At 56.5% G+C, this 12,932-nt stretch overlaps 3 protein-coding genes and 1 long non-coding RNA gene across 5 annotated transcripts; 3 read left to right on the top strand and 1 right to left on the bottom strand.

Moving 5' to 3' along the window:
- Positions 1 to 2: 2 nt before the first annotated feature.
- On the bottom strand, positions 3 to 4,226 carry PRUNE1 (prune exopolyphosphatase 1). Its single transcript, XM_021542083.3, has 8 exons — positions 2,584 to 4,226; positions 2,132 to 2,236; positions 1,842 to 2,047; positions 1,478 to 1,662; positions 1,246 to 1,404; positions 1,056 to 1,150; positions 808 to 966; positions 3 to 689 (listed from the first exon to the last, which is right to left on the bottom strand). The coding sequence occupies exons 1-8, from the start codon at positions 2,620 to 2,622 to the stop codon at positions 369 to 371; spliced, it is 1,269 nt and encodes a 422-aa protein (XP_021397758.2). The 5' UTR covers positions 2,623 to 4,226; the 3' UTR covers positions 3 to 368.
- A 164-nt stretch (positions 4,227 to 4,390) lies between these two features.
- On the top strand, positions 4,391 to 7,583 carry LOC144247794 (uncharacterized). The gene is made up of 3 exons (XR_013341325.1): positions 4,391 to 4,910; positions 6,163 to 6,217; positions 7,482 to 7,583. It is a non-coding gene; the product is annotated as an uncharacterized LOC144247794 (long non-coding RNA).
- A 177-nt stretch (positions 7,584 to 7,760) lies between these two features.
- Positions 7,761 to 9,124, top strand: LOC144247749 (uncharacterized; the record flags this gene model as incomplete). Its single annotated transcript, XM_077789316.1, has 2 exons — positions 7,761 to 9,029; positions 9,074 to 9,124. Coding segments are annotated over 2 exons (1,320 nt in total), but the record flags the coding sequence as incomplete, so codon positions are not given.
- Positions 8,849 to 11,750, top strand: LOC110476860 (ubiquitin carboxyl-terminal hydrolase MINDY-1). 2 transcript variants are annotated; one of them, XM_021542142.2, is made up of 9 exons: positions 8,849 to 9,029; positions 9,121 to 9,178; positions 9,627 to 9,691; positions 9,801 to 9,959; positions 10,339 to 10,441; positions 10,517 to 10,659; positions 10,734 to 10,925; positions 11,015 to 11,170; positions 11,371 to 11,750. In XM_021542142.2, the coding sequence occupies exons 2-9, from the start codon at positions 9,166 to 9,168 to the stop codon at positions 11,437 to 11,439; spliced, it is 900 nt and encodes a 299-aa protein (XP_021397817.2). In that variant the 5' UTR covers positions 8,849 to 9,029; positions 9,121 to 9,165; the 3' UTR covers positions 11,440 to 11,750. The 2 variants fall into 2 exon arrangements, with proteins under 2 accessions (XP_021397817.2, XP_077645540.1); XM_077789414.1 differs by having other exon boundaries at positions 8,923 to 9,029; positions 10,776 to 10,925.
- The last annotated feature ends 1,182 nt before the right edge of the window (positions 11,751 to 12,932 follow it).

The following is a 12,932-nucleotide window of genomic DNA, read 5'->3' as shown; positions in this document are numbered from 1 at the left end:
ACTGGAAGAAAAGGGAAATTTAATCCTTGGAAAACTGACACTTCTGGACGGCTGCATGTCCGGACCCACCCTCTGGGGCCCCCCGCTGCCCCCCAAGGAAGGAAGATCATCAAGAACTCGTTAACTCCCCCACCCCAACGCCTTCATTAAGGGGGTGCAACTGCTGCCCGTGGCATCCCCAAAAAGCCACCCTGGCGACCACTGGGGCACGGGGAGCCATTGGGGGGGACAAACCACGGCAAGGACCGGGAGCTGAGCTCTAAAAAAGGCAGCTGCAACCCCGCCCCACACCCAGGCACCCCACCGGGGGCCTGCCCAGGGACCCCAACCTCTCATCCAGACCTCAAAAAGCCACGAGGTGCCTGCTGCTACTTCGGGGAGCCGGGGGGCTGCCCCACGGCGATGCGGCTGACCCGCTCCAGGACGTCCTGGGGACACAGCGGGGGCACGGCCTGCGCCAGGGGACACTCCTCCACCAGGCTGTTCATGGGGGTGGGCGGGGGCACCACCTCCTCCTCGGGACCCCCGGCAGCCCCCAGACCCCCCAGCGCTGCCCGCAGGATGGGCAGCACCTTCTTGCGGGCGGCCACGGCGTTGCCCTGGGCGTAGGCGGCCACGCAGGGCCAAGGGCTCGGCAGCGGCCGCAGGAGCAGCGGCGGCGCCGTCGCCTCCTCCAGCGCCTGGCACAGCTGCGGGGGAGCGAGCGTGGGGCTGGGACCTGCCCAGCGCCCCCAAAAACGGGAGCTTCTGGGGCAAAGCACAGCTGGGGACAGCCCGGAGATGCCCGAGCCCGGCCCCCCGACTCACCGTGCTGCGGAGGGGCTCCCGCGCGCTGTAGACCGCGAGTTTCCGCGTGGGCTCGTGGCGTTCGTTGAAGGACACGGTCATGGCCACCAGTCCCGCGTAGCCACGGGCCTGGCAGAAAGTCTCCAGGTCCTGCAGCAAGCCAGGCCGGAGCAGGAACGTCTGGACAAAGGGAAGAGGCCTCAGCGTCACCGTGATGTCCCCAGCGTGCCACTCCCTGCCTCAGTTTCCCCCTCAGCCCCAAGTCTCACTTCCAGATCCTCGAAGACGCCGCTGATGCCAACGACCGCCTCGTCATTGGAGATGACTTTGAGGTCCTTCCGCAGCATCTGCTCTGTGGTCAGCCCTGGGAGGTGGCCAGGGGATGAGGCCCAGGGCACCCTCCCGTCCCAAGGAGAGGGGGACACACCTGGGTGCCGCTGCCCTGGCGCCCACACACACCTGTGACATCAAACTTGGCCGCCTGCAGGGCTCCGAACACGGCGTCGCGGGCCGGCAGCTCCGGGAACCTCTCCTCGAGCAGGGACACGCAGGCCACGTCCCTGGGCGTCACCTTGCCCGCGGCCGGGCTCAGGTTGATGCAGTCCAGCAGGATGGTGCCTGCGGGGACGAGCGGGGCCGTGTTGTCACCGTCCCCATCCCCGGGGCTCAGCCGGCACCCCGCCGCGCTCACCGTGCAGCAGCGCGGCCGTGGTCGCGTCCAGCACGCCCGGGGGGCCCTGCAGGATCCGCTCGGTCACCAGCGTGGCACAGGAGCCCACGGGCTCCATGGTCACCCGGCACGGGGCACCGCGGTGCCGCTCCAGCGGCCGGTGGTCCACCACCTCCACCACGGCCTCTTCCAGGGCAGCGTCGGCACTGGTGGGCAACCAGAAGGGTCACACCTGGCAGAGCCTGGGAACCCCCATATTGGTTTTGTTCCCCTCCTAAAAACTCCCCGGAGATGAATCAATTCCACCCACCCTGCGTGGCAGAATCAAGCCAGGCTCTGGGTGGGTGTCCCTGGCTGTCCCCACCATGCCACCCCGCCGGCTCACCCGGGCAGGACGTGGTGATCCACCAGCGTCAGGGAGAGCAGCCCGGCGTGGTGCAGCCGCCCCAGGTCGATCTCATCCCGGCAGACGAGCGCGGCGGCCGGGATTCCCCGCTCCCGCAGCAGGAACGTCGTCTCCGTCCGCAGCGCCAGGTCGGCGCGGGGGATGTTCAGCACCGGCACGAAGGCGGCTTTGGGAGCCGGGGCGGTCTGCGGCGGCGGCAGGGGGGTCACGGCCGGTGAGGCGTCCCCCCCAGGCCACCGGTGGTCCCCGGGCTAGCGGCCGAGCCTCACCTGGGCTAGGAAATAGGCCAGGGCCAGCGCCGAGACGGTGGAGTCCAGGTCGCAGGCCTCGTTGCCCATCACCACGTGGATCTCCCGCTGCTGCCGGACGTGGTCCTGCGGGGACGGGAGGATGTCGGGCACGGCAGCGGCGCGGCCCCGTCCTCCAGAAACCTCCGACCTTGCCCTCAGCAGTGTCCCCGGAGCCACTCGTCACCGGTGTCACCCACTGACTGCACCCTCTGGGCGGGCTCCTGGCACCCCTGGGCCTGGCCGGGATCCGCCTCAGGGGTTTGGGGTGCGCCTCAGCGCTCCAGGAAAACTCGCCCGAGCCCCAGGTGAGGCCCGGGACGTGCAGGGAGCCCTGGGAGCACCGAGGGCTTCAGGCCATAGTTCTGAGTTCGGGGCTGGCCGTCGCCCCAAAACGTGAGGTTTCACAGGGAGAACACGTCACGGCCCCGTACCTGCAGCGCCGCCCGGCTCCCCGCCACGAACCGCTCCATGAGGGCACCGATCCACGGCCCCAGCGCCGGTACGGCCCGGCGTAACCCGGTACGGACCGGTCTAACCCGGTACGGACCAATCTAACCCGGTACGGACCAGTCTAACCCAGTACGGACCAATCTAACCCGGTACGGACCAGTCTAACCCAGTACGGACCAGTCTAACCCAGCACGGACCAGTCTAACCCGGTACGGACCAGTCTAACCCGGTACGGACCAGTCTAACCCGGTACGGACCAATCTAACCCAGTACGGACCAGTCTAACCCAGTACAGCCTGGCGTAATGCGGTACGGACCAGTCTAACCCGGTACGGACCAGTCTAACCCGGTACGGACCAGTCTAACCCAGTACAGACCAATCTAACCCGGTACGGACCAGTCTAACCCAGTACAGACCAGTCTAACCCAGTACAGATCAATCTAACCCAGTATGGCCCAATGTAACCCAGTACAGACCATTATAACCCAGTACAACCCACTATAACCCAGTACAGCCAAGTAGGACCCAGCACAGTCCAGTATAAACCCCGGCTACCCCAGTCCAGCCCAGTATTACCTCAGTCCGTCCCAGTCCAGCCCAGTACAAGCTCAGACCGTCCCAGTCCAAGCTCAGACCGTCCCAGTCTGTCCCAGTCCAGCCCAGTATAAGCTCAGACCGTCCCAGTCCAGCCCAGTATAAGCTCAGACCGTCCCAGTATAAGCTCAGACCGTCCCAGTACAAGCTCAGACCGTCCCAGTCCGTCCCAGTCCAAGCTCAGACCGTCCCAGTACAAGCTCAGACCGTCCCAGTCCAGCCCAGTATAAGCTCAGACCGTCCCAGTCCAAGCTCAGACCGTCCCAGTCCGTCCCAGTATAAGCTCAGACCGTCCCAGTGCAGCCCAATCCAAGCTCGGACCGTCCCAGTCCAGCCCAGTATAAGCTCAGACCGTCCCAGTGCAGCCCAATCCAAGCTCGGACCGTCCCAGTCCAGCCCAGTATAAGCTCAGACCGTCCCTGTCCGCCCCAGTCCGTCCCAGTATAAGCTCAGACCGTCCCAGTGCAGCCCAATCCAAGCTCAGACCGTCCCAGTCCGTCCCAGTATAAGCTCGGACCGTCCCAGTCCGTCCCAGTCCGTCCCAGTCCGTCCCAGTATAAGCTCAGTCCGTCCCAGTCCGTCCCAGTCCGTCCCAGTCCGTCCCAGTCCGTCCCAGTATAAGCTCAGTCCGTCCCAGTCCGTCCCAGTATAAGCTCAGACCGTCCCAGTCCGTCCCAGTCCGTCCCAGTCCGGCCCAGTATAAGCTCAGACCGTCCCAGTCCGTCCCAGTCCGTCCCAGTCCGGCCCAGTACAAGCTCAGACCATCCCAGTACAAGCTCAGACCATCCCAGTCCGGCCCAGTATAAGCTCGGACCGTCCCAGTCCGTCCCAGTCCGTCCCAGTCCGGCCCAGTATAAGCTCGGACCGTCCCAGTCCGTCCCAGTCCGGCCCAGTATAAGCTCGGACCGTCCCGGTCCGTCCCAGTCCGTCCCAGTATAAGCTCGGACCGTCCCAGTCCGTCCCAGTCCGTCCCAGTCCGTCCCAGTCCGTCCCAGTCCGCCGCCCCGCCCCTCCCCCCCCGCCGCAGGGGCCGCTGGGGAGGGGGCGGGGCCCTTCCCGGCATCCCCCGCGCCGGGGGGGCTCGGGGGTCCCCAAAATTCTCTTTTTCCACCCCAAAACCCTCCCGTGACCCCCCCCGGAACCCCAGAGACCCTCCCCAGCAACCCCAAATTCTGCCGGGACCCCCAACCCGGCACACCCCAACCCCCCCCCAAATTTACAGGGGTGACCCCCCTCCCCCACCCCCCAAATTTTATTGATTTTATTGCACCCCAAAATTCCAACGTTAATCCTCTTCCTCCTCCTCCTCCTCCTCTTCCTCCTCCTCCTCCCCCCGCCCTAAATCCGCCTTCGCCAGGTGGAAAACAGGCCCGGGATAAAAAGGGGGGGGAAAAAAAGGGGGAAAAAAGAGGCGAAAAGGAGAAAAAAAGGGACTGGAAGAAAAAATTTAAAAAGAAAAAAAAAATAAGGGAAGAGGATAAAAGAAGGGGGAAGTCAAAAAAGTGAAAAGAAAAAAAAAGGAAAAGGGGAAAAGGAAGAAGAGAGAAGCGAAAGAGGAGCGCGGAGGAATTAAAAAAAAAAAAAAAAGAGGATTAAAGAGGAAAACAGAAGGAAAACAGGAGGGAAAAGCGGGAGAGGACAAAAAAAGAAGAAAGAAAAAGAAGGAAAAGGGAATAAAGGAGGAGAGAAGAAGGAAAAGAAGGAGGAAAAAAGGTAAAGGGAGGTTAAAAAGGAGGGATGAAGGGGGAAAAGAAGGGAAAGGGAGAAGAAGGGAAAAAAAGAAGGAAAAGCCGGGAAAAAGGGGTATAAATAAGGAAAAAAAGAAGGGAAAATGAGAATAAACAAGGGATAAAGAGGGAAAAGGGGAATAAACAAGGGATAAAGAGGGAAAAGGGGGAAAAAGAAGGGATAAAGAGGGAAAAGGGGGAAAAAGAAGGGATAAAGAGGGAAAAACAAGGATTAGGGGAGCGAAAGGAAGGAAAAGGCAGCGGGGGGACCCCGAGGGGCGGAGCCGAGAGTGCGAATTGAAATTCGCCTTCCCGGTGCCTGCTCAGTGGCACTGCCTTTTATTTTATTTTATTTTATTTTATTTTATTTTATTTTATTTTATTTTATTTTTATTTTATTTTATTTTATTTTAAAATTTTATTTTAAAATTTTATTATTTTATTTTATTATTTTATTTTATTATTTTATTTTTAAATTTAATTTTATTTTATGTATTAATATTTATAATATTTATTAGTATCATTAATACAATTCGTATATTTTATTTATTAATATATAAACATTGTGTTTATATTTACTATAAATTAAATATAGTAATTATATTTATTATATTTATTTTATTTTATTTTAATATTTTATTTAATTATGTTCTATTTTATTTTAAAATTTTATTTTATTATATTTTATTTTATTTCATTTTATTCTATTTTAAAATTTTATTTAACTCTATTTAATTCTATTCTAGTCTATGCTATGCTATTCTATTTAATTCTATTCTATGCTATGCTATTCTATTCTATTTCATTTTTTAATTATATTTCATTTTGCTGTATATTTAATTTAATCTCATTTGATTTAATTTAATTTCATTTATTTCATTATCACTTCCTCATTTTACATCTTGGTTCATGTCATTTAATTTAATTTCATGCCAGTTTCTCTTTTATTTGTTTAGTATTTAGTATCAGTCTGTCAATTATAACAAATGGGTGTATATATCTGTATTATTTACTTAATTATCAACCCTATTTATTTATCCATCTGCTTCCATATCCAAACATTTTCCTGGTATTTATTTAATGAATATTTTTATTTATCAGGTCTTTATTTACCAGGTCAACTCGCTATCACTACTGTTTATTGTCTATATTATTTTATTTGCCAATGCTTATTTATTTATCTGCTTATTTTAAAAACGATTTTTTATATTAATTAATGTTTGTTTGTTTGCCCCCAGGAGTTTCAGAGGGCCCAAGACCCCGTGGCAGGACTGGGGGCTCAGAAGATTCCCGGTGAGCTGGGGGGGGAACCCAGGCTGGGAAAGGGGAATTTGGACATTTTCTCCATTTCCCAAACCTCCTTCTGGTTTAAAATCCGAATTTCCAATTCCTGTGTCCCTTTAAAATCCAAATTTCCAATTCCTGTGTCCCTTTAAAATCCAAATTTCCAATTCCTGTGTCCCTTTAAAGGCCAAATTTCCAATTCCTGTGTCCCTTTAAAATCCAAATTTCCAATTCCTGTATCCCTTTAAAGGCCAAATTTCCAATTCCTGTGTCCCTTTAAAATCCAAATTTCCAATTCCTGTATCCCTTTAAAGGCCAAATTTCCAATTTTCTTGGCTGTTAAAGCCACGGATCTTCCAAATCTCCTGACAATTTTAAGGCCAGCGAAAATGAGCCAAATTGGAATAAAATAGACATATGTACATATACAAACAGACATATATAGACACAAATATACATATAGATACATATATACACATATATATTCACATATATATATGCGTATATATGTAGATTATATGTGTATATATGTAGATATACATATATATGTATATATATGTGTCTTTATGTACATATATATATTAATTATATATATAATATATTTATTTACACATATATATTAAAAATATATGTACATATATATACATATAGACACATGTATAAATATATATACATATATATGCTCATATACATATATATACTCATATACATAGATACACACATAAAAATATATACATACACATATGCACATATATAAAATATATAGATTTTACATATAAACCTAAATATAAATGATAAATATATATAATATAATATAATATAATATAATATAATATAATATAATATAATATAATATAATATAATATAATATAAAGATATATCTATATATATAATATATAAAGTACATAAATTATTTATAAATATATTTCTAAATTATTACAAACATATATAAGTCTATATTTATATATACATAATATATATAAATAATGCAAATAAAAGTATATAATTATATATATACACATATAAAAATATATCTACACATATATATCTCCACACATATATAAATACATATATATACATAGACATATATATACATATATATGTACATTTATGCAGCTATATATGGAAATATGTATAAATATCAATATATATGTAGATATATATTTATATATAAATATGTATATGTATATATATACATATATACACATATATAAATATATATATATGTATGTATGTATGTATATGTGTATTTTCCTCCGTTTTCCCTCCCCAGGCTGAGGTTTGGGATGTGGCTGCTCCCGGACGGGGCCGGAGCATTCCCGGGATCCTGAGCGGAGCCGGAGCAGCGCCGGAGGCTCCCATGGAGCAGGAGGAGACCCCCGGGCCCCCGCCGGAGGCCGCGGCTGGGGACGGAATTCCCGGAGCTGGGGACGGAATTCCCGGAGCTGGGGACGGAATTCCTGGAGCTGGGGACGGAATTCCCGGAGCTGGGGACGGGATTCCTGGTGTTGGGGACGGAATTCCCGGAGCTGGGGACGGAATTCCCGGAGCTGGGGACGGAATTCCCGGAGCTGGGGACGAGATTCCCAGTGCTTGGGGCACAATTCCCAATACTGGGGACGAGATTCCTGGTGTTGGGGACGGAAATCCCGATACTGGGGATGGAATTCCCAATGTTGGGGATGCAATTCCCAGTACTGGGGACGGAATTCCCAGTGTAGGGGATGGAATTCCCAGTACTGGGTACAGAATTCCCGATGTTGGGGTTGCAATTCCCGGTACCAGGGAGACAATTCCCAATGTTGGGGATGCAATTCCCAGTGCCGGTGACACAATTCCCGGTACTGATGATGGAATTCCCAATGTTGGTGACACAATTCCCAGTACCGGTGACACAATTACTGGTACTGGTGATGAAATTCCCAATGTTGGTGACACAATTCCCGGTGCTGGTGACACAATTCCCAGTACCGGTGACACAATTCAGGGTACTGGTGATGAAATTCCCAATGTTGGGGATGCAATTCCCAGTACTGGGGACGCAATTCCCAGTGTAGGGGATGGAATTCCCAGTACTGGGGACAGAATTCCCCATGTTGGGGATGCAATTCCCGGTACCAGGGAGACAATTCCCGGTACTGATGATGGAATTCCCAGTGTTGGTGACACAATTCCCTGTGCTAGTGACACAATTCCCAGTACCGGTGACACAATTCCCGGTACCGGTGACACAATTCAGGGTACTGGTGATGAAATTCCCAATGTTGGGGACACGATTCCCAATACCGGTGACACAATTCCCAATGTTGGGGACACGATTCCCGGTACCGGTGACACAATTCCCAGTACCGGTGATGAAATTCCCAATGTTGGGGACACAATTCCTGGTACTGGTGACGGAATTCCTGGTACTGGTGACACAATTCCCAGTACCGGGCAGCGGGAAGGGGGGTCCGGCCCCGAGGGACCCCCGAGGGGCTCCCCTGAGGTGCAGCCCCTGCAGGAGTGGGGGTCTCCCCAGGAGTTGGGGTCCCCATGGGAATGGGGGTCTCCCCAGGAGTTGGGGTCTCCCCGGGAGTTGGGGTCCCCCCGGGAGTTGGGGTCTCCCCAGGAGTTGGGGTCTCCCCGGGAGTTGGGGTCTCCCCGGGAGTTGGGGTCCCCGCCGGCCGCCCCCCGGGCCCGGCCCCCCGCCCGGGATGAGGATTTCTACTGCGTCAAGTGGATCCGTTGGAAAGGGCAGCGGACGCCGGTGGTGACGCAGAGCGAGAACGGGCCCTGCCCGCTCCTGGCCATCCTCAACATCCTCCTCCTGCAGTGGAAGGCAAGCGGGGCCCGGGGGGGCTCGGGGGGACCCCGAATCCCCAGGGGAAGGGGCCCGGGGATGTTCCTCAGCCCCCTCTGGCCGCCCCCAGGTGAAGCTGCCCCCGCAGAAGGAGGTGATCACGGCCGAGGAGCTGATGGCACATCTGGGTGAGTGGGGACCCACAGCCCTGCTCTGGGTCAGGAGTGGGGTGGGGGCTCTGCTGGGACCCCCACGTTCCTGCCCCAGTGCCACTGGGACCCCCACATTCCCACCCCAGTGGGACCCCCACATTCCCACCCCAGTGCCACTGGGACCCCCACATTCCCACCCCAGTGCCACTGGGACCCCCACATTCCCACCCCAGTGGGACCCCCACGTTCCCGCCCCAGTGGGACCCCCACGTTCCCGCCCCAGTGCCACTGGGACCTCCACATTCCCACCCCAGTGGGACCCCCACGTTCCTGCCCCAGTGCCACTGGGACCCCCACATTCCCACCCCAGTGGGACCCCCACATTCCCACCCCAGTGCCACTGGGACCCCCACATTGCCACCCCAGTGGGACCCCCACGTTCCCGCCCCAGTGCTGGGGCAGGGGTGACCCCGCTGCCTCGCAGGGAATTGCATCCTGGCCACCCAACCCCGGGACACCTCGGAGGGGCTGCAGCTGAACTTCCAGCAGGTGAGGAGCAGCCCCAGAAGGTCCAAGCCCATTGTCTGGCTGGCTGCTGGATTTGGGGTGGCACCTTCAGGAGTGACCCCCTGCCCCCCGTGTTTCTGCTGCCTCCCAGAACATCAGCGACACCATGACGGTCCTGCCGAAGCTCTCGACAGGGCTGGACGTCAACGTCAGGTTCACGGGGGTCTCAGATTTCGAGTACACCCCCGAGTGCATCGTCTTCGACCTCCTCAACATCCCACTCTACCACGGCTGGCTGGTGGACCCCCAGGTGAGCCCCCCTACCTGGCTGCTGGCTTCTGTGGGGCCACGGAGGTGATGCCAGGGCTGGAGAGCTCTGCTGTGAGGGGCTGGGGCTCGTCCTGACCAAGCTGAGGATGGATGGCCCAACCCTGGGAGTGCTCAAAGCCAGGTTGGGATGGGGTTTGGAGGAGCCTGGTCTAGCAGGAGGTGTCCCGGTTTGGGGCCATCCAGATGATCCCAGAAATTCCCAACCCAAAGCCCTCTGCGATGTTTGGGACGGGGTTTTGGACCTTGGCCGGTGGATGACTGCTCTGACCACGGCAGGAGGTCGCACTGGGTGCTCCCATCCCTCGCAGACCCCCTCCGTGCCCACCAGGAGCTCACCCCCTGCCCCTTGCGCCCCGCAGAGCCCGGAGCAGGTCCAGGCCGTGGGCAGGCTCAGCTACAACCAGCTGGTGGAGAAGATCATCACCTGCAAGCACGCCAGCGACTCCAGCCTGGTGAGCCAAGGTAAGGGCCCCACTCCCGGCCCGGGGGGCACGGCCGGGCGCCCCCAGCCCCGCCATGGCCCCGCTGTCCCCGCAGGGCTGGTGGCCGAGCAGTTCCTGGAGTCCACGGCCTCGCAGCTGACCTTCCACGGGCTCTGCGAGCTCACGGCCCGCGCCCGCGAGGGCGAGCTCGGCGTCTTCTTCCGCAACAACCACTTCAGCACCATGATCAAGCACAAGGTGCGGCCCCGGACCCTGCTGGGCCCCCCCCGGGACACCCACCCGCCTGACTGTCCCTCGTCCCTTGTGCCCAGGGCCACCTTTACCTGCTGGTGACGGACCAGGGCTTCCTGCAGGAGGAGGGGGTGGTGTGGGAGAGCCTGCACAGTGTGGATGGGGACAGCTGCTTCTGCGACGCCGAGTTCCACCTCAGCCACCCCCTGGGCAAGGAGGGGGCCACCGCGGCCCCCCCGGACCCCCGGCGGCAGCAGAGACAAGTGGACCAGGTGAGGGACGAGCAGGGGACACCCGAGTGCCACCCCGGCTCCACGGGGCATCCCAGAGGTGCTGACCCCTCTCTCTGTGCTCCTGCCAGGATTACATGGTGGCCCTGTCCCTGCAGCAGGGGCTGGACTCGCCCTCCGTGCTCAGCGACCTGGAGCTGGCACGGCAGCTGCAGCACGAGGAGTACCAGCAGCACCATCCTCATCCTCATCCTCACCCTGCTGCTCCTCAGCTGCTCCCAGCACAGGTAACCCCCACTCCAGGGGGTGCTGATGGCCCTGGGGGGGTTGTGGGGGTCTCTGCAGGTCCCCCCACAACTCAGCCCTGTCCTTGTCCCTGTCCCTGTCCCTCTGTCCCTGTCCCTGTCCCTCTGTCCCTGTCCCCCTGTCCCTGTCCCTGTCCCTGTCCCTGTCCCTCTGTCCCTGTCCCCCGTCCCTGTCCCTGCAGGCGGGCGGGCGTCTGGCCGGAGAGCGGCGGCAGCGGCAGAGGCCGGATTTGGACTGCACCCTCCTGTAGCACCTCGTGCCCGTGGGGTCCCCACGCCCACAGCCCCCCGAGTCCCCACTCTGCGTCCCCCGTGGAGATCCTGGGGGGTCCCTGTGGGCTGGAGTGGACACACGGGTGAGGGGTGACGTTCTGAGGCCACCCCCAGGACCACCCCAAACTTCCCAGTGGCCTTAACACAGGGGGGTCCCACTCAGGGGGAACCCCCACACCTCAGTCCGTGCTCTGAGACACGGGTGGACGTACAGACGGGGGGACACGTGCACCCCCTGCTCAAAATGTGGCCTTAGCCCTTGGCAAGTAAAGGACTTTTCCCCCCTGCACACGGATCTGGCAGCCTGACACCAGTGGGGGCTTTGCGCTCCACGGACACGCGGGTTTTGGGGTTTGGGGGGTTTGGGGTCGCGGTTCCGCCGCGAGTTCGGGGTCCCTGCGTGGGGTGCAGTGGCGCGGCGCGGCCGCCAGGGGGCGACAGGGGCGAGTGGGGTCGTGGGGCTCCATAGGGGCAGAAACGGGGCGCGGGTGGGGTGTGGGGGTGCCAGGGGCACAAACGGGGCGCGGGTGGGGTTCGGAGGAGCCGGGGGCACAAACGGGGCGCTGGTGGGGTTCGGGGGAGCCGGGGGCACAAACGGGGCGCGGGTGGGGTGTGGGGGTGCCAGGGGCACAAACGGGGCACGGGGGAGCCGGGGGCACAAACGGGGCGCGGGTGGGGTTCGGGGGAGCCGGGGGCACAAACGGGGCGCGGGTGGGGTTCGGGGGAGCCGGGGGCACACACGGGGCTGTACAGGGGCATATGGGGGCGCAGGGCCTGCACAAGGTTGTGCAGAGGGACATATAAGGGGGTACCCTGGATGTGTGTATGGGGTGCACAGGGCACATACAGGGCTGTCTATAGGGGGTCTATGTGGGGTACACTGGGGTCTATAGGGTGTGTATGGGGGGCACATATAGGGCTGTCTATAGGGGGAATGTGCGGCACATATAGGGCTGTCTATAGGGGATGTATATGGGGTACCCCGGGGTGTACAGGGTGTCTATAGGAGGGGTATGTGGGGCATATGTGGGGTTGTCTATAGGGGGAATGTGGGGCACATATAGAGCTGTCTATAGGGGGTATGTGGGGCACATGTGGGGCTGTCTATAGAGGGTGTATATGGGGCACCCCAGGGTCTATGGGGGGGTATATGGGGTACATGTAGGGCTGTCTCTAGGGGGTATATATGAGGTACCCCAGGGTCTATAGGGGGTGTATGGGGGGGGTATGTGGGGCACATGTGGGGCTGTCTATAGGGGTTGGGGGGCACATATAGGGCTGCCTATAGGGGTTGTAGGGCACATGTGGGGCTGTCTATAGGGGGTCTGTATGGGGCACCCCGGGGCCTATAGGGCGTCTATGTGAGGCACATGTGGGGCTGTCTATAGGGGGAATGTGGGGCACATATAGGGCCGTCTACTATAGGGGCTGCACGGATCCCGTCTCGGCGGTCGATTGCTCCCGCCTGGGC

The sequence above is a fragment of the Lonchura striata genome, chromosome 33 (assembly GCF_046129695.1).
Source record: "Lonchura striata isolate bLonStr1 chromosome 33, bLonStr1.mat, whole genome shotgun sequence".
NCBI classification, from domain to species: Eukaryota; Metazoa; Chordata; class Aves; order Passeriformes; family Estrildidae; genus Lonchura; species Lonchura striata.
This window is presented reverse-complemented; position numbering and strand designations above follow the sequence as displayed.